The 21230-nt window shown below is 46.1% G+C and overlaps 1 protein-coding gene across 2 annotated transcripts in view; it reads right to left on the bottom strand.

Annotated features, from left to right (window-relative positions):
- Window positions 1–1403: 1403 nt before the first annotated feature.
- Window positions 1404–21230, bottom strand: part of LHFPL4 (LHFPL tetraspan subfamily member 4) — a 73690-nt gene continuing 53863 nt past the window's right edge. The window contains exons 2-4 of one of the 2 annotated variants that reach the window (XM_061618906.1): window positions 11488–11724; window positions 5209–5225; window positions 1404–3559 (exon numbers count right to left, since the gene is read on the bottom strand). In XM_061618906.1, coding sequence (XP_061474890.1) covers window positions 3551–3559; window positions 5209–5225; window positions 11488–11724 — 263 coding nt within the window. In that variant the 3' untranslated portion in view covers window positions 1404–3550. The remainder of the gene's footprint in view (window positions 3560–5208; window positions 5226–11487; window positions 11725–21230) is intronic. The other variant, XM_061618907.1, reaches the window with a different exon arrangement.

Raw genomic sequence — 21230 nt, 5'->3', positions numbered from 1 at the left:
GAATGACTGATGGGAAATGGGGCCGATAATACTAAGGGATGTGCGTGCCTGGTCCTACATAGTGGGAAACCCTTTAATCTAGTCTGAGTATGTTTCCCTTGCTGTCTTGGCAATGATTCCCATATGATGTGGAGATCTATGATTTATGGGCCAATCCTGTCAGTGTTTACTTCGAAGTTAGTTCCACAGGGTTCAATGAAAATTACACCCAAGTGAACATGTTGAGGACTATGGCTTTAACAAGTGGATTTTGAAGAGCTGAATTCACATATATTTGTGCCTTTCCTCATTTTTCATAATTTAGCTATGGATCGAGAAGGGTGTGTGTATATATTTTTAGTGTAGCTAGCTGCAAGTGAAGGGGGGGATCTGACTGGGATCATGGAGCTAGGGTGATTAACTTTTTCCTCCTGTGGATCATGGAGCTTGGGTGATTAACCTTTTCCTTCCTCCTCTTTGATTTTCTTCAATGAAAATCAAACACACACATACACACAAAGCTGCAATTTACTTATAGAAGGTGTGGTGAAGCTTTGGCCCTCCAGATGCTGATGACCTACAACCCCCATAATTAGCCCCAGCAAACATGGCCTGGGATGATCCCAGTCTGCGTCTGTGTTAGAATTGCTTTTAGTATGTTTTCTTTAATAATATGTTTTTAACCCTTTTTTTAAAAAAAGATGTTTTTAAAGCTTTAAAAAAATGTTTTTAACGTTGTTTTGTTTTAATGTATTTTAAGGTCTTTTATGATGCTTTAACGTGTTTTTAGCATTTCTGTTTGCCACCCTGGGCTCCTGTTGGGAGGAAGGGCAGAATATAAATCAAATAATAAATCAAATAAAAATAATGATGGGAGTTGTAGTTCAGCAACATCTGGAAGGCCAAAAGCTCCTCACACCTGGCCTGTCAGGGAAAAATACCTTTTCTGCTGTGGGGTAAAGAGCAGCTTTAGAGGGGATTGTTACCAGGACAATGGTATTGGGAAATGGGTTAAACCTCCCCTAGAGCCACAGTCCTGATTGGCTTCGATTCCAGCTACTACTAAACTACCATGGATCCATCCATAGGTCTCCTGCTGTCGTGTTTTATGTTGCGCTCAACCCTTAATGCTCCAACAGTTTCTTGAGCCTTGAACTCTCACATGCTTTTTTCCTGCTTGCTGGTTCCGTTCTAGGTCCACTTCTGTGTTCATAAGTAGATCCTTCATGCCACTCATTCAAGATCAGGTCTACCATGAGGCAAGGTGAGGCAATCTACCTCAAGCAACAGATCTTGGGAATACTGTTCCAGGATGGCAAATTGTCAGTTTGCTTTGACCACATCTGTACCTTACATTTACCACAGTAATATGCCACTTTAAGCAGTAATACCTTTCCCCAAAGTATCCTGGGAACTCTAGTTTGTTAAGGGTACTGAGAGTTGTTAGGAGACCCCTCCTTTTCACCTCACGGAGCTACAATTCCCAGAGTTCCCTGGGAAGAGGGATTGATTATTTAAACCATTCTGGGAACTAAGAGCTCCAATAGGGGAATAGGGGTCTCCTAAAAACGCTTGGTACACTTAACAAACTACAGTTCCCAGGATTCTTTGGGGGGGGCATCATGACTGTTTAAAGTGGTATAATACAGCTTTAAATATATAGTGCAGATGGGGCCTTTTATCTTTTTCCTACAGTGTTGGATGTCATTGGGATTGTCTGGCCCTCTCTGCACTCCCTCCTAGCTTTTCCTTCTATCACATAGCCTCCTTTTCTTCTCACTCTCCTCCTTACCCTTTCTAGCTCTGTTTGTCCGCTTCTACAGGCCCTTGGTTATTTTCAGGTTGGGAGGTGTTCCTGGGTCTATTGCCAAGGCTCCTACACTTTCACTTCATGGGCCTACTGGCTTTTATAATGTGAGAAAGGAAGGGGGGGGCTTTTGCATGGGCTGAAATGGTGTTGATCCGTGTCACCACCTTGGGGCCACATTTTAGCGCGAAACAAGGTTGGGGTTCACCCTGCTCTGGAAGTCTCTCTTTCTGGTGTGTATGTGTTTGAGGCCTAGCTCTGCCCTGAAGCCTGGTTCTGCTTCAGCTTATGAGAGGAGTGACAGTGCATTTTTTAGTCTTCAACTGTGCATTTTTATACTGTAGTCTTCATTATGCCAGATAGTGCAAAATAGCTGCACCAGTGGAACTATCTTGCTATTCAGCTCAAACCGTGGGGACTGGGTTAGCTATTACACTACTGTCTTGGAGGGGCACAGTTGCCCAAACGCTTAGGACAACACATTTCTGTCCCGGTCCTCAGTGTCACCAAGACCGGGCGTGTGTGGGACAGCACAGTTCTGGAGTGGGTAGGGAGGAGGCTGTGAAGTTCTTTGCTGACATTTGCCTCTCAGGACACTTGGGTCTATAACACAGGATACTGAGGGCACTCATGCTAATTCCTGCAGCCAGGAATTCCTCTTGCCTACCCAAGTAGTGGAGGTGGAACCCTGCTCTGCCCTGCTTCCTACCATGCTCCCCCTGGGCTGCAGGGTTGCTCCCAACGAGGGAAGTGAAGCACCCCATGTTAGAAGGAAATGTGATTTGGCACAAACCTCGGAACAGAACTGTGGCTGGAGCCTTACGGGGAGCTGGCCCTGTCGGCAATCAAGAGGAACGTATTGCTTCCCACCTCTCACTGCAGCCCCGTCCGTTATTTGCTTTTGTGGGTGCGGGACCTGGCCCAGGGTTACATTTAACGTTAAGAGGAGTCACCCTGCAGGCTGAGATTGTGTAGCACCCCACGGCAAGCAGAGAGAAAAGCCAGCTGTCCAACCTCACCCCCTCCCCTGTCCTCTCTTCCACACGCTTCAAGGTTACGGCTGCATTACCTGGGCAGAATGAGTGGAGAATGCAAAAGTTCTGGTGGCTGAAATCCCCAAAGGGAAGAGGGATTCAGGCTCACCTTACCCTGTTCAGATACAATTTAAATTTACATGTAAAAGTATCAAATGGGCCAGTCTCAGGTGCTGGGCGGCCCCAGATGGGCCTAAGGGTGGGCAAAGTTGCTGACAGGTTAAAAATGGAGAAAGGCGAGGCAAGGAGGTGGCCCTGGCTGCGTCTATGACAGCAGTTGTATCTTGGCACCAGTTCTTGGTTGGTTCTTGGGGAGAAGGGTACTGGGGAGCGTTCTGGAAGCTTTTCCTGGAAAGGTTGGGATCCCCTTGAAAAGAATGTGTTAAAAATCCCAGGGATGTCATTGTTTTGAAACACCAGGCTGCAGCGTATGCATTTCCTTTCCCCCAAATGCAGTAGGTTCAAGGTGGGTAGGGCTATCTGTGTCAAACTTCCCTCCATCGGCAGCCAATCAGCAGAGGGAACAGAGGCCAAAGCTGGCAAATCATGAGGGCTGAACGTGTTTCCGGAAGTGGTGCACAGGTGAGGTCGGCAAATTCTGAGGCTTTGAGTTGGATGTTTTCCCCGGTTGGCAGCAGCAAAAGAAAGGCAGGGAGGGAGGTGGGGAGGGAAGGATGAGAGAGTCCAATCCAGATCCCAGTGAGAGAGGGGCCCTCCTGCCTCTTCTACATTATATCCTCTGTGAAGAAAACACAGTGTCATCAATCTATGCTGTACACAAGATTGCACAATAGCTGCCAATAGGAGTACAGTATGTACTTTTATTTATTTATTTATATCCCACCTTCCTCCCAGAAGGAACCCTCTGAGTGGTACTTGGGAGGATGTAACTCTTGCTCTGAGTGGGGCTGGGGTTGGAGCGGGGGGTGGGGGAGACCAGTTAAAATTCTGCATCCAACTTAAACCAAAACTCTGCATCAAGAAATGCTGGGTTCTGTGGGTAGTGCATTATGCTAATGTTACACAATCTATTTGCATAAAGGGGCTAGGATGTATGTAATTCACTGTGATCCTGACAGCTGGAAATGTTGCCCCTGCTGCCCCTCCCAGCTTCTGAGATGTCAGTTTCACCAAGCAACTTTCACGCTTTTTTTCACAGTCACAAGAGCCAAATTGGGAATGTTCAGTTCTGTGCCCAATACTCAAAATTCTGTTCTTGTACAGAATTGTGGCATGCACACAGCCTTGGAGATGGGAGCACGAACACTGACAAAGGAGATGGGAGGTTCCCCATCAAGTCCTTAGCTCAAGTATCCAAGGCTGATATAAATATATGTTGCTTTGCCAAGAGAGCAATCTCTCGCTCCTTCATATCGCAAGGAAGAGGCCTGTCACAGGAAAGAGTCTAGGTATACTGCCCACCAGAATGTTTCCTGGGTGTTAAGAATTTTGCTTGAAAGAAATGAGCAAGAAGCTCCCCTAACATGACTTCCAGCCCTAAGGTGAAGGCACCATCAGCAATAGCTGCAATCGTTGGCCTTGTTGTGTGAGTTCACAATTTTTTGCTACTCGGAAGTGTCTGATCCGGTGGGGTGCCCCTCCAGATGTAGTTAGATTCTAACTCCCACCATTCCAGATTGTTGGCCACGCTGGCTGGGTCTGGCCACGATTATTGGAGACATCTGAATATTGGGAGCTATAAATTGCAGCCATGTAGGACCTTGGGCCCTGGACTGGAACACATTATTAGTGTTATCTGTGCATGAGCAATCAGGGGAACTATAGTTTGCAGGCCCCACCTGCACTGTTCATTTATAGCAGTATCATACCACTTTAAAATGTCATGGCTTCCCCCAAAGAATCCTGGGAAGTGTAGTTTGCGAAGGATGCTGAGAGTTGTTAGGAGATTCCTATTCTCCTCACAGAGCTACAGTTCCTACAGGAAGAAGAACTGACTGTTAAACCACTCTGAAACTGTAGTTTTGTGAGGTGAATAGGGGTCTCCTAACAACTCTCAGCACCAAAACAAACTACAGTTCCCAGGATTTATTGGAGGAAGCCACAACTCTTTAAATTGTATAATGCAGCTTTAAAAGTATAGTGTGGATGGGGCCACAGAACCTGCACATTTGCCTACTTGAAATTCTACTTCCCCAGACAGAGAAGAGGGGTAGACAGGGGTGAGACAGCATGAAACATAAATATGTGTATGTACTTACTCACTTGCTCTCACACTCACTCTCATTCCTTAAGAATGACTAGACAAAAAGTCTCCTCCTAACACAATACAAACATGTGGACAGGGACATGACACGACTAGTCTAGGACCCCACTAACAGGGGGTAGCACAGACCAGGCCACAGGCCCACAGCAACACAAAGAACTTACCGCAGTGCCAACAAAATCTGTTGAAAATATAAAAAGAGAAGATTAGACTTGAACTCTGGCTTCCGGAGTGTTCCCTAGAAGCGTCTTGAGGGGTGTGGGTCTCTTTCCTCACTCAAAAGCTTCCTTGGTTGCTCTGACTGCCATGGGGAATGTGACTGTGCAAACGTCACAAGAAGTACCAGCTGGATGTTGCCTGTGACACGAGGGGTGGCTAGTGGCACATTTGCCTCTTTGGGGAATTTCAGTCTACTCCTAAGCATTCAGAAGCTGGCACCACTGAGTTCAGTACAAGAGGGTGCATCTAACCCTTTCTTTAAAAGGTGAGGGAGCAGCAACAAGGATATTACCTCTCCCACTGCCGCTGTCACAATACACCATTATTTCTTTTTTCTCTTTTTAAATATGATTTAGTTCTTTTAAAGCAGGGGTGGGGAAACCTGTTCCTCTCCATATGTTGCTGGGCTACAACTTCCATCATCCTGGCTATTGGCCATGCTGACTGGGGCTGATGGGAGTTGGAGTCCAACAATATCTGGAGGGCCACAGATTCCTCTCCACTGTTTTATAGACTGTATGTTTCCCTCTCCCTAGTGCCGATATCTGCATCTACTGTGTATGTGTGTTTTAAGGGGGCAAATAGCGTTATACTGTAGCTCTCCCCAACCCTGTTCCAAATCATGGCATGTGGAATTGGATGAAGATTGCCAGCTCTTCAACTGGTTCTTGCAGCTCTGCCTTTTAAAGCAACTTGATCTGCAGGAGTCAGCAGCAGAAGCAGCTTTGCAAAAGCATGGAGATCATAGAATCATAGAATGGTAGAGTTGGAAGGGGCCTATAAGGCCATCAAGTCCAACCCCATGCGCAATGTAGGAATCCAAATCATAGCATTCCCGACAGATGGCTGTCCAGCTGCCTCTTGAATGCCTCCAGGGTCAGAGAGCCCACTACCTCTCTAGGTAATTGATTTCATTGTTGTATGGCTCTAACAGTTAGGAAATTTTTCCTGATGTTGTTGAAATCTGGCTTCCTGCAACTTGAGCCCATTATTCCGTGTCCTGCACTCTGGGATGATCGAGAAGAGATCCCGGCCCTCCTCTATGTGACAACCTTTCATGTACTTGAAGAGTGCTATCATATCTCCCCTCAGTCTTCTCTTCTCCAGGCTAAACATGCCCAGTTCTTTCAGTCTCTCCTCATAGGGCTTTGTTTCCAGTCCCCTGATCATCCTTGTTGCCCTCCTCTGAACCTGTTCCAGTTTGTCTGCATCCTTCTTGAAGTGCGGAGACCAGAACTGGATGCAGTATTAAAGATGAGGCCTAACCAGTGCTGAATAGAGGGGAACTAATACTTCACACGATTTGGAAACTATACCGTTAATGCAGCCTAATATAGCATTTGCTTTTTTTGCAGCCACATCACACTGTTGGCTCATATTCAGCTTGTGATCAATGACAATTCCAATATCCTTCTCACATGTCGTATTGCTGAGCCAAGTATCCCCGTCTTATAACTGTGCATTTGGTTTCTTTTTCCTAAGTGTAGAACTTTGCATTTATCCCTGTTGAATTTTATTCTGTTGTTTTCAGCCCAATGCTCCAGCCTATCAAGGTCCCTTTAAATTTTGTTTCTATCTTCCATGGTATTAGCTATGCCCCCCAATTTTGTATCATCTGCAAATTTGGTAAGCATACTCTGTACCTCCTCACCCAAGTCGTTAATAAAAATGTTGAAGAGCACTGGGCCCAGGACCGAGCCCTGTGGTACCCCACTCGTTACTTCTGCCCAATTTGAGAAGGAACTGTTGATAAGCACTCTTTGAGTATGATTCTGGAGCCAACTGTGGCTCCACCTGATAATTGTTCCATCCAGCCCACATTTAGCTAGCTTGCTAATCAGAATATCATGAGGCACTTTGTCAAAAGCTTTGCTGAAGTCGAGGTATATTATGTCCACAGCATTCCCACAGTCTACAAGGGAGGTTAATCATAATTATCACTGACTTATTGCTGCAAATCGAGCAGGAATAGGGTGTGGCTGAAAAGCAGGCAAACATAGGATAGGATATTAGAATACTTTCTTGGCTTCATTGGAGTTTCTAAAAAAACACCCTAAGCTGTGACTGGAGCATGCATCTATTATTTGGATAAGACTGCAGAACGGTTCTTGCTCTCATGGGCTGCCAGGCAGCCAAGAGCTGGTAGCCCAAACTACCATTAGGATTTATGCCCCCCCCCCAGCATTGTGCGGAGGGTAGGTGGCTTGCTGCATGTTCACTGAGCTCAGGATATGCTGGAAAAGGAATCTTTGTTTTTCTCTGTGCATCAACAAAAAGGGGGGATTTGCTTGGCTCATGGTACCCTCCCAGATTCGCTTACTGCAGCTCAAGCACTTGGGTTTCCTGCTGGCGAGGCTGCCTTTTCTTAATTTAAACAGATGGACCAAGCCGGAGGCCAGGAGATTTATTCTGATTAATTACATTTCCAATTAGGCACCTCAGGTTTCCCCGGCTTCTATCCAAGCATTGGCAAGGCCAGGGGAAACATAAGCAAAGACATAAGGCAGCTCTGTTTCCCCTTTGAGGCCCAAAGGACATGCCCAAAAGTTGAGAGGTGGCAGTCTGATTTAAAGAGCAAAAAGGGTGCAGGGGGTGCCAAGTAGGTATGGGATACTTAAGGCTGTATCGGCAACTTTCCCAAGGTTTGCAAAATGGGCTGCCTGATATGCTCTAATACAGGTGTGGGGTGCCTTTGGCCATCCAGATGTTGCTGACCTGGAACTACCATCTTCCCTGGCCATTGGCTGTGCTACTCGGAGCTGATGCGAGTTTTAGTTCAGGAACACCTGGAGACCAAGGGCTCTCCCATCCCCTTCCTGCTATAACATCCACTCTTGCCCTGTGTCCCTCCATCAAGAAAAGATTGGGACACATGGTCACAACTGCCAGGCACACATAGCTTCTGTACAGTACTGTAGTGGTAAATTCAGAAGTGCAGGGTCCCTTCATGATAATCGCAGCCATGCCCCCTTCTAACAATCTTCTGAAACGCTAGCATAATCTGGCCAAGTTTGATTATTTATTTATTACATTTATACCCCACCTTTCTTTTCATGATAGAAACCCAAGGTGGCTTACATATGGCTCCCAGGCAGTCTCCCATCCAGGCACTGACCAGACCTGACCCTGCTTAGCTTTAGAAGGGAGGAGGCCCTATGTGCCTTCAGACCATAGCCTGGGACCACTGCTTTGGAAGACTCTCTTCAGTGGCTAACACACTCCCCTTTAATGCTGATTAGCTCAGAAGACACTGGAGACATATGGACCCTGCTGGGACTTGGCTCCCAAAAATGTAAGGGGTCTAAGGCCCCCTGGGACCCCATATGACTACACCCCTGCTTCTATATATTGTCTCATTTTCACTTGATGGGGGAAAAAAAGAAATACACCCATTTCCTTGCTTAGGGAGCTAGTGAAGGGGTGCACTTTGGGTCAAGGGTGGGAAATCTGCAGCCCTCCAGATACTGTAGGACTCCAGCTCCCATCAGCCCCAGCCAGCATGGCCAATGGTCAGGGGTGATGGGAGCTACAGTCTAGTAACAGCTGAAGAGTCGTAACAGACACCCGTGCTTTAGATCAGTCTTCCCCCAGAGTGATGCCCCTCCACATATTGTTGAACTACAATTCCCACAGGTATAAGAAGAGGCCAACACCCCATTTGCTACAGCTCTGGGATGACAGGAAGTATAATGCTGCAACTTCTCCCTACTACAGGCCCCAAATAGCAGCTACTCCCTTGTACTGGAGCAGAGTTTGATGAAAAGGGAAAGCTAATCTGCCATGGGCCTGAGGAAACTATTTCTAAGTAGGAAGCACTTTGCTTATTGAAGACACTGGTTTCATCTGCTTTATATGCATTCAACATTCAGTAAAGATCTGCCACCCCCACACATACCAATTCTGTGATCTAAATAGATTACACATCCTAAACAAACATGCCTCTGTTTGTTTTATTTTACATCTGCTGCTTATGGGGAGAGGCAATGAGGGGTGGAACCCTGAAGCGCACCCTCTTGGTAGTGTGTGGCAAGTGGGTTCCATGGAGGTAGAAATGTGTTGTTTTTAATTAAAATTCTTTGCTGAATGCTGTGCTAGATACCAATTTCCAGAAGTGCACAGAAAAGCCCCCACATATAATAACTTCAGTCACTCCGACTGGGTGAATAAGTCCTCTGCTTTCTGGGATTGGTCACAGACAGGGTGAGGAAGATGCTCTTCCCAAACCAGGGAAGAAGACCCTTGGGGGCTCTCCAGATGATGTTGGACTCCAACTCCCATCAGTCCCACCTAGCATGGCCTAATGGTTAGGAGTGATGGGAGCAGCAGTAGCCTACCAACATCAGAACGGCTACAAGTTCCTCCACCTCGGGGAAGGGCCGTAGCTCAGTGGCAGAGCACCTGCTTTGCATGCAGAAGGTCCCAGGTTCAATCCCTGGCATCTCCAGGTAGGGCTGGGAGAAACTCCCTGCCTGAAACCCTGGAGAGCCGCTGCCAGTCAGTGCAGGCAATAATGAGCTAGCTGGACTAATGGTCTGTCTCAGTACAAGGCAGCTTCCCATGTTCCACCTACAGCAAGGCTTTTCCTGCTGAGACCATCCACTCATCTCTTCACTTCAGAGCCTGGTTCAAAAACCCCTTGCTGTCAGTCACACCCAACTACAGGATAGGTGGGCAGGGAGGAGGGGAGGGGAGGTGGGCCAGTGGCGGAGTCCAGGCTTTGCACGCCAAAAGTCCCAGGTTCACTCTCAAGCGAGAGCAGGGCTGATGCCAGGTTTGAAGGGGCCCTGCTCAAGGTGCCATCGCCACATACACCCCAGCCCTCCCCAAAGTGTGCCGCCTGATGGGCAGAGGGGGGCTGGTGACAGGCAGCAGTGCAGGGGACAGGCAGGAGCATTGAAGGGAGCAGCAGCCTAACCCTAGGATCCTGGTACTCCCCCAACCAAGTGCCAAAAAGAGAAGCACCAGGCAAGGCAGCTTCGTAGGTGGTGCAATTTTATCATTTTAGAACCTTTAGATGGCAAAATGTATTACATAGATAGCCAACATGGTGCCCTCCAGTTGTTGTTGGACTACAGCTCCCATCATCCCCAGCCAGCACAGCCAATGGTCAGAGAGGATGGGAGTTGTAGTCCAGCAACACCTGAAGAGCACCATGTTGGCTACCCTCAATGTATCAGTTCACTTACTTAAAAATGTAGCAAGCCAGCCCTGGTGTATTTGGGGCCCCTCCTGCTCATTCTGATAAGTGGGGTCCTAGACATCTGCCCCAAAATGGCACCATTTCCCAAGAATGCCTCATTTCCCCAGAATGTAGTGTATGTGGGTGGGATGGGGCCAAGAGGCATTGTGGGTAATGGAGATGGCGTGGGCAACAGCTGCCTTGTCTACTGCTTCTCTTTTCAGCACTGGACAGTTTTAAAAAAACACAAGTTAAGGGATGTTGGCATCAACCGTAGGCCCTGGCATTTGCTCAACCACTGGACCCGAGTGAAAGGATCTTAGATCATGGGTGCTGCGAAAGGCTCTTCCCAAGACCTTGGAGAACCACTGCCATTAAAAATGCTGGGGCAGAGGGACAGCATTGGATAATCTGGTGCAAAGCAGCTTCCTTTGTCTAGCAAGAAGTATAGGCAAGAAGTCTTTTCATTCTGCAGGTGAAAAGTTCACCAGTTCAACAATGCCATTCAGGCCACTCACATACATTTATGTCATGGGTACATTTCTCATGGCACAGGGTTTTGCAAACTCTTTTGTTCCTTTTTTGCTCCAGTTGTTTTTTCTCTCCCCCCCCCCAACTCCTTTTATGAGCCGGGGAAAAGACTCTTACATATTACCAGGCAAGTGGTCTGTAAAGGCAGTGAGACGCAAACTGGGTCCCATGAGGGGGAGCTCCACCCAAAGCCCCTCGGGTTTCCAACAATGGAAACTGCATCGTCAGCCTTATCCCTGGCCATAAGGGCTAGACCCTACAATGAAGTCCCAGTTCAGAATTGTTGTATGAAAGCTGCTTATATTCACCCATGCAATTTTCTAGACCTCATCGTATCCAAGGATGGATTCTGTGCTCTACAGAGCAGAAAGGGAGCCCAGACCAGTCATTTATTTGGAAACTTACTCTCTATCGCTTATGGGCTACTGATAGCTGCTTCACAGCTTGAGGAACATGTGAGGTGGGCAGCAAAGTGTTCTGTTGTGTCATGGAGTGTGGGGAGGGCAGCACTCACCTTTGTTTTCTGTTTTGAGCTCCTCGTGAAGCAGGTCATTCTGCCGGTTGCCGAGGACAAAGGCCAGGAAGGAGAGGATGAGGGCATTCAAGATGCCAATGATGGCTAGGATGTAAGCCCAGCGCACAGAGCAGTCACCCAGCGAGTACTTCCCTGTCTTCTCCCCACACATGTCCCTGACGGTCTCTGAATCCCAGCCATCTGGGAATATCATGCAGCCCAGCACCAGGCAGAGAGCTGGACGGACAAAGAAATGGAGAAGGCAGGTGGTTAATGCAACAAGGTTGAGATATGTTGCTCTGCTTTGCAGTTTGAAAAGGAGTCATGAGCACCGCAAGACTTATCAAGGGTATACTATTACACTCACCCCACTTCTCTAAGTGGTGAGATGCTCCAAGGGGTGCAGCACTTACTCAACTCACTGGAGACTTTTTAGCATTTTATGATGTTTGTGTTTACAAATATACAGGTTGACCATAGGTGGAGGCACAGCTGAAACATTCCTGACAGACGGCCACAGTCCACTGCACAGTCCACACCACACCTCTAGGGACTGAAGCCAGCATCCTAACACATTCACAAAGCCCAAACTCAGATCTCTGTGTGTCTCTTTCTCCAAATTGTCAGCTGTCCTTTGTTTCCTCCATAGGCACATGGATTGATTCCTCCTTAGCTAAGGGCTGGATTAGCAAAGGCATGCCTCTTTGACGAAGGTGTCTAACCTTCCAGAGGCATCTCAGGCTATTTCCTAGTCATCCTGGGTCATTTACCTGTAATCTTCCTAACAAAGGAGATACAAGTCTCTAGCAGTTCTCCTGGATCCAATAATCCATTCCATCTCCAACTCTTAGAACAATACTTGGTTCTAAATTAGTGGATCTCAAACTTCCCCCCACCAAATGCACACACAGACCACTTGAAAATTGCTGAGGGTCTTGGCGAACACTTAATGATGTTTCTGCCTGTTGTAGCAATTGTAATGTGCTGTACTAGCTGCTGTAGATTTTTAATTCTGTTTCTACAGACATGCCACAGCCCACCTGAATGAAGCTTGCAGGTCAGCAGTGGTCCATGGATCACAGTTTGGGAATCCCTGTTCTAAATAAAACCTAAGACATGCTTATGTAACCCAAATTCTGCACCCAACAGACTGAATCTGAAACTATTTGCAATTTGCAACTGCAAATTATGCCAATGAAATACATTTGTTATGAATGCCAGGGCAAGGTGTTTTGCAGAACATTCACATCCCGTATCATGACCACCGTAAGCCCTGCTCAGCTGCTGTCCCATGTTATCAGGCTTCACCTTTGCATCCATAATGTCTAGAAATATATTTTTTTTAAAGATGGGATTTGAGCTACTCAGGAAGCTGTTGTACAGTGGAATATATACAAAAGCCTTAGTGAAGATGGCAAAATGTATGAAGACAAGATAAAATAGCTGTGTTAAAATTGAAAGGGGAGATGTTGATCGTTTCCTAATATTTAAAAGGATGCCAAAAAAGGAGATGTAGTAATCTTGATCCTCTTCAATAAGACTAGCCCAACAGATAAACATTTTTAATTATAGGAAAGCAGGTTTAGGTTAAACGTCAGGGGAAACCATTTCAGGCAAGAATAAGTTGCCCAGGGAGATTAGAGATTCTCCTTCCCTGGATTACCACTGCATTTCTGAAGACAGAGGTGCTGAAGCTGAACCTACGCTAGAAGCAGAACCCTCTTTTCCTCTGGCAACCCTGTTGTATAATGATGAACTGTGGTTACTCAGTTGTCAAAGAAATGCATTCTATGTGCGCTCAGAGGCACTCTGTTTTTAATTATTTTTATAGAGCTCTGCCTTAAAGAATGATGGGAGAAGTCTGGATGATTTGCATAGGCATCTGTCAGAAATGCTTTAGGTATAGAATATTCTGTCTCCTTCTGGACCATGCTTTTGTCTGGATTATCTGTTTGCATTGTATAGGATTCTATAGCCCAGAGGTGTTGCATGACAGCAGTCATATCAAGGAGCTTGCTTGACGCCTTGCTTGCTTGACTCTAACTCATTTTCAGCAGTCAGTCAAACTACAATTGTAAATATTGCCATTCAGCACTGGCTGGTAAACAATATCTAAACTGCAATATTGGAAACTGTAAAAATTCTTCATATCTCCCTATCAGCTGATCTAGCATGCACATCCCATTGTCTACCTACTTCTTCAACACAAAAAGGATTGCCAACTAATTTCCCTTACCTGCCCGCAGTGCATGCCAAACTGACTGAATTAACTGACACATCAATAAATAGATAACCCTACAGCATGCAACAGGTGAAAAAGAGGAGTCCCAAAGGGCCAGTCAGGGGGTTGCCCCCACATTTCTATTCAGACCCCAGAAAGGCGACTAGCCAAAGCCACATTGTAGAGAGAGGGAGGGTCACGGATTGAGAAAAAAGAATAGAGGGGTCTGTAGGTTTCCCCCAAGAGGCTCATGCCTCATTTACACCAGATTGTGGATTGCTGATATAGCATAAGGTTGTGTCCACATCTGTTCCTCTGTTGACCATCCCCTGCTTGCAATGCAGCATTAGCTGTGTGATCCCTGCCTGGGCTGAATGTGGAGGGAGGAACAGAGCCAGCTAGAGGCATATTAAACCTGCAGATTTGGGGGTGGTGGTGAGGGAAGTTGATTACTTTAGAACCAGACAGGTTTCTGAGTCATCATCCCAGCTATTCTTACCTTGAGCAGATGCTACACACACGCACACACACACACACACACACACACACGTATGTACAACACAGAGCAACAGGAGGAGGAGAATCTCTTTTAAAATCTCGGCCAAGGAGGTTCAAGCAGAGGCTGGGGTTGAGGTGGGAGAGGCAAGGAATCAGGAAGAGTTTGGTTTCTTTTATCCTTTGCTGCAGCTCTCATTCTTTCAGGTTGTGTGTGTGTGTGTGTGTGTGTCAGCAGTGTAGTGACAAATTCAGAAGTGCAGGAGCTCTTCATGATAGTCATGCCACGTCCCCTTACAGTCATGCCCCCTCGCTCACTCGCTTGCAGTCCGTTATCATCCCCACACTCCTCAGTTCTTCCTACGTGCAATGTCTCCCACAACAACAGATGTCCCAGGCTATGGTCTGAAGGCACATAAGGCCAGCTCCCTGCTGAAACTAAGCAGGGTCAAGTCTGGTCAGTGCCTAGATGGGAAACTGCCTGGGAACCATATGTAAGCTGCCTTGCGTTTCTATCATGAAAGGAAAGGCGGGGTATAAATGTAATCAATCAATCAATCAATAAAATTCCCTAGGAGCCAATCAGCATGAAAGGAGAGTGTGTTAGCTGACTTACCTTCTTTCACTCTGACTGACTTCAATCAGCAGGAAAGGACAAGGAAGCATGTTAGAAGACTCTTCTCAGTGGCCAACACACTCCTTTTATGCTGATTGGCTCATAGGACACTGGGGACATAGGGACCCTCCTTGCAAAAAAGCAAAGGGTCTAGGTCCCCCTGGATCACTACACCCCTGGTGTGTTTTGGCTACAGATAACAGCAGCTAATAGTCTACCTTGTTTCTTCCTTGTGCCACCTGGACTATCTGAGACATGGAATGTTTTTCTTTACTGCAAATGTCTCTGTTTTAATGCTATATATATTTACTGGCATGATGTATTTTTAGCTGTAATTTTCATGCTGTACACTGCCCCATGTATTGCAATTGCAATAGAAGGGTGGGATGTAATTATTTTAATAAATAAGATAAATATGAGAGGGGAACAGTATTTGTTCCCAACTGATTATGACAATGCCATCAGTTGGCTATTATTATTTACATTTATATCCCATCTTTCCTTCAAGGAGCTCAAAGCAGTATCCATGGTTCTCCCCTCTCTATTTTATCCCCTCAACAACCCTGTGTGGTAGGTTAGGCTGAGAGACAGTGACTGGCCCAAGGTTACCCAGTGAGGTTCATGGCTGAGTAAGGATTTGAACTCTGGTCTCCCAGGTTCTAATCTAGCACTCTAGCCAATACACCATGTTGGCTCTCATAAGAAGAGCCCTGCTGGAACAGACCACAGGCCTATCTCAGGGATGGGGAACCTCAGGCCTGGGGGAGAATGCTCTGGAATGCGTGGGATAACACTTTAACACAATGTCATCTAACCTCCTGGCAAACAAATCAGAATGTATGTTCATAGTGTAGACAACGTCATCTAATCTCTCTGCTAACAAATCAGGAGGAATGCTCAATATGGTCATCCAGAAGCAACCAAAATGATAAATTACTTAGGACAGCAGTTGTTGGGGCAAGATAGCATTTTTCTATAACTGTACTGAAAATGATGCTGTTGCTGCTTTGAAAAAGCAGAGGCTAAAGTACAGGGTGGGATGTGGAGGCTACAAAATATGAAAGGAATCAATCTTTAGCAAGGCAGCATCTCCACTTTGGAACTCCCTGCCTATTGATATCATACAGGCACCTTCACTGTACTCTTTCCAGCGCCTGCTTAAAACATATTTGTTTAGGCAAACCTATACAGACATGCAGAACTTACATATGTTTTAACCTCTTTTTAGCCTCTTGTTGATCTTAATTAGTTTTTGAGTGTTTTTAAATACCTCTTTTTAACTGTCTTTTATTAATAATTTTAATACTTTTTTTGTAAACCACTTTGAAGTGTTATTACGGTTGAGCGGTATGTAAATTTTGTGAAATAAATAAATAAATAAAATTCCACAATAATGCAAGCATGGGCCCAGCGAATAGTAAGAGGATCCCATTTCCGGAGGCCATTGTAGTGCTTAGCATATAAATGCATAACCCACAGAAAGTTCTAGCCAAAGGAGAGTGTTATGGTAAGGATATACCTGTGTAGACTGCTAATCTGTGTGTGTGTGTGCGTGTGTGTGTGCGTGTGCGCACGTGTGTGTGTTAGAACTGGAATTGAATGTTACACATATATGCAACGTATCTGCTTGAAATCTGAAATTGAAAGTATTGAATTGCTTTCATATTTGACTTTGGAAAACACTTTCCTTCCTAGGAGGCAAAGTAACAATTTTTATCAGTTACCATTTAATGTTTATTGCTGCCTTTCAAACTTATTTATTGTTGGCTTTCATACACAAAATCCTAGAAGCTTTAAAAATTTTTTAAATTTTTTTAAAAATACTTATTACATTTGTATTTTGCTTTTCTTTACCAAAATAAACCCAAAACAGCTCATAATATAAAAGAAATAAAACAGCGGAAAATACATACAAAGCTATCCCAATGTGGGGTTGTGGATGCAGCAACAAATTTGGGGTTGCCTCTGGGCTGTTGGTATTTTGTGGGAGGGATTCAATCTCATACTGTAAATTTAGGTAGGTGCAATGAATGTGCCATAAAGCTCTTTGACGCAACAAATCCCCCTTACTTTTAAATGACTTTTTACAGTTAGGAAAGTGGTGGGAAAATGCACCAAAAAGTGTAAGATAAATGGTTGATTGATGGGAAGACATATAACCTCACACAAGCAAATCAGGATGAATGCTCATTGTTGTATAACCTCCCTGCAAACAAATCAGGATGAATGCTCAATAAAGAAGCTGTCTGGAGGAGCCCTAACATTTCAAATTACTGCTCAACTGTGTTGCCATTTGTCAGCCTCTCAAGAAGATAAAAGGAAGCTGGAGACACCCCCCCCCATGTACAGGTGCAAATATGTTTTGATAAAAGTGTTATTTTGGTAAAGAAAAGCAGCATACATATTTTTAAAACAAATTTTAAAACCAATACTTTAAAAATATTTTAAAATGTTTTTTCAAACTTTTATATATATGAGAAAAAGCTGCTTGAAAGCCTACAATAAACAGGAAACAGTAACTAATAAAAAGCGCCTTTTAGGAAACAAAAGTTTCCCACCAAATGAAACTTTCAGTTTCAAATTTCAAACTGACACATTGTAAATATGTGTCAATTCTGTTTCTGTTCAAATACAGAAACATGCACATATAAGTAACAGCCCACAAATATATCTCTGCCACTTGACACTGTTCTCGGGTGTGAACCTTTCAATGGGCTATTTTGTTCTGTTGCTAAATTTGAAAGCAATAGTGCATTTTTTAGCATTTTTTTTACTCTGCCTTATTGTGTTTTTTTAAAAAATGCTAAGTTCAACATCATCCACAATCACAAAGGCTGTAAAATATATACAGTCCAATAAGGAGACTCTACATTCTAGTTTTTGTAAGGTAATCTGGGCTAGGAAAATGGCCCTCAGCATTTCCTTCCCCTCCATACCCGTATTAATTTTAGCTCTGTCATAGATGGATCCATTTTACAGATTTATTTATTTTATTATTGCATTTATATCCCGCCTTTCCTCGAAGAAGCTCCAGGTGGCATACATAGTCTAAGTCCAGCTGCTCAGAGTGAACCAACACAATCTATAGCCAATCCCCATCGCCACCAATGTGCAAGTCCCCCTCCCACCCAGTACAGAAGTCAGCCTCTGCCTTTCCTTCTGCCACATCCCTGCAGGTGCTGAGATCTTGTCGGGACCAACTGCCTGAGTTGATCTCCTTAATCGTATTATGTGCAGCTCACCTGAGCCATAATATCAGTCTCAGGGCTTATCCAGAGAGGCTCTGAGAGCCTTCCTGTTCCTGACTGTATGTTTCAGGCTATATTACAACTGAACATTAGCAACCTTTCAGTGACTCCACCTTAAATGCTGGCCTTGAGAGGGCTCCAGGATTTATAAAGAAACAAGGTTTATGAACATTCAAGATTTCAAAATAAAAAGAAACAAACAACTCAAATAAGTCCCCTACTTATCCACCAGCCATTATATACATTATATACATATACCATCACCTCCCCTCCCCTCCCCATCCCTGAGAGAGACCCTGCATCTCTAACAATAATAATAATAAAATTTTATTTCTGTGTCGCCTATCTGGCCGGGTCAACGGCCACTCTAGGCGACGTACAATCGGAATTGAATACAACATATAAAATGCAACATATAAACCAACAACTTCAATCTAAAATTAATCTAAAACCACCCACAGCTGTACCAAGATAAAAGTTAGTCTACCCCCGGGATCTTGTAGGCCTGCCTGAATAGCCAGGTTTTCAAGCCTCGGCGGAAGCTTGGTAGGGAGGGGGCATGGCGAAGGTCATAGGGCAGGGAATTCCAGAGGGTTGGCGCCACAATCGAAAATGCCCTCTCTCTGGTCCGCACCAGCCTAGCTGTTTTAACTGGTGGGATCGAGAGAAGGTCTTGAGTGGCTGATCTCGTCAGGCGGCATATTTGGTGATGCTGGAGGCGCTCCTTCAGATAAACTGGGCCAAGACCGTATAGGGCTTTAAAGGTTAAAACCAACACCTTGAATTGGGCCCGGTAAACAACTGTGTAGGTCTTCCAACACCGGAGTGATGTGGTCACGGCGACGGCTGTTTTTAATCAAACGTGCCGCCGCATTCTGTACCAGCTGTAATTTCCGGACCGTTTTCAAGGGTAGCCCAACGTAGAGCGCATTACAGTAGTCTAAGCTAGAGGAGACCAGGGCATGTACTACCCATGGGAGAAGATGGACAGGAAGGTAGGGTCGCAGCCTCTGTATTAGATGTAATTGATACCAAGCTGCCCGGCTCACTGCCAAAACCTGAGCCTCCATGGACAGCTGGGAGTCCAGAATGACCCCGAGGCTGCGGACCTGGTCCTTCAGGGGCAATTAAACCCCATTAAGCACCAGGTCTATATCTCCTAACCTTCTCTTGTCTCCCACGAGCAGCACCTCAGTCTTGTCAGGGTTTAGCTTCAGCCTATTACCTCCCATCCATTCACTTACGGACCTCAGGCACTCGGAAATGGTATCCACAGCCAACTCTGGTGAGGACTTGAACGAGAGATAGAGCTGGGTGTCATCCGCGTATTGGTGACACCGCAGCCCAAATCTCCTGATGATGGCTCCCAGCGGCTTTACATAGATATTAAATAGTATGGGGGAGAGGATAGAACCCTGTGGCACACCACAGTTGAGAGGCCAAGGGTCTGAAACCTCATCCCCCAATGCTACCCGTTGATGCCTGTCTGAGAGATAGGAACGGAACCACCGTAAAACAGTGCCCCCTATTCCCATTCCCTCCAGGCAATCTAAAAGGATACCGTGGTCGACGGTATCGAAAGCCGCTGAGAGATCCAGGAGGACGAGGAATGCATATTCTCCCCTATCCAACGCCCTCCTTAAATCATCCACCAGAGCGACCAAGGCTGTTTCAGTTCCATGTCCGGTCCTGAAGCCTGATTGGAATGGATCTAAGTAATCTGTTTCATCCAAGTGTGTCTGTAACTGGTTGGCCACCACTCGCTCTATCACCTTGCCCAAGAATGGTAAATTAGAAACTGGGCGAAAGTTGTTCAACTCTTGGAGATCCAAGGAGGACTTTTTCAGAATGGGCTTTATTATCGCCTCCTTGAGGACTAATGGCATTGCACCTTCTTCCAAGGAAGCATTCACCACTGCCATGATCCCTTCGCTCAGTTTCTCTTTACAACTCATAATGAGCCATGTGGGGCAAGGGGCAAGCAGACAGGTGGTCGGCCGCATAGTAGAGAACACCTTGTCCACTTCCTCAGAGAGAAGAGGCTGAAACCAATCCCATCGGACCGGGATGCAACTGGCCAACTCTGGCCCACTTCCTGTATCCACGGCATACGGAATCGTGCTCCTCACACACTCAATTTTATCAGCGAAGTGTTTTGCAAATACGTCACAGGAGGCTTTAGAATGTTGCATGGGTTCCTGCGCAACTGGACCGACCAGGCTTGGAACAACCTCCTGGGACAACACTCAGCAGATGCAATAGAGGCAGCAAAGAATTCCCTCTTTGTTCCCTTTGTTGCCACCTGGTAGGCAGCTATTGCTGCTCTAACCAGTGTCCAATCGTCTTCGGAGTGAGATTTCCGCCACCAGCGCTCTAGTCATCTCACCTCCTGTCTCAGACCCCGCAACCGTGGTGTATACCAGGGTGCAATCTGAGTTCTGTTCAGGGGGAGAGGACGTTTCGGAGCCACCCGGTCTATTGCCCCGGTGATCTCCCTATTCCACTCCATCACCAGGGTGTCGACTGGGCGACCTTCAGGCAACTCCAAATCTCCCAGCGCATTCAGGAATCCCTTAGGCTCCATCAGGCATCTGGGACGGACCATCCTAATAGGTCCCTGTCCCCTGCGGAGGGTGTGTGGCATTGAGAGATCTATATTTACCAGATAGTGATCTGACCATGACACGGGGTTAACAGAAACAGCCCCCATTTTCAGAGCACTTCCTCCCCCACCCAAGACAAACACAAGGTCAAGAGCATGACCGGCTACATGGGTGGGCTCAGTATTACTAAGGTACAGTTCCCAGGAAGTCATGGTTTCCAAGAAATCCCAAGGAGCTCCTATGAGAGCCATCTCGGCGTGCAGGTTAAAATCCCCCAAAACCAATAGGTTGGGGGAGAGGACCCACACGCCCGAGACAACCTCGAGCACCTCGGTCAGTGAGTCTGCTGTGCAGCGGGGTGGGCGGTACACAAGCAGAATCCCTAAACTGCCCTTTGGGCCCAACCTCCAGTACATGCAATCAACAAACTTGGTCTCGTGGAGAGGGGGTCTGGCAAAGATCAAAGACTCCCGATAGATAACTGCCACCCCCCTCCCCGCCTACCAACCCTCGGCTGCTGCGCGTATCGGAAACCGGCTGGACACATGGCCTCAAGCACA

The sequence above is a fragment of the Rhineura floridana genome, chromosome 3, assembly GCF_030035675.1.
Source record: "Rhineura floridana isolate rRhiFlo1 chromosome 3, rRhiFlo1.hap2, whole genome shotgun sequence".
In the NCBI taxonomy this organism is placed as follows: domain Eukaryota; kingdom Metazoa; phylum Chordata; class Lepidosauria; order Squamata; family Rhineuridae; genus Rhineura; species Rhineura floridana.
The sequence above is the reverse complement of the archived record's forward strand: the minus strand, read 5'-3'. Positions and strand labels throughout refer to the sequence as shown.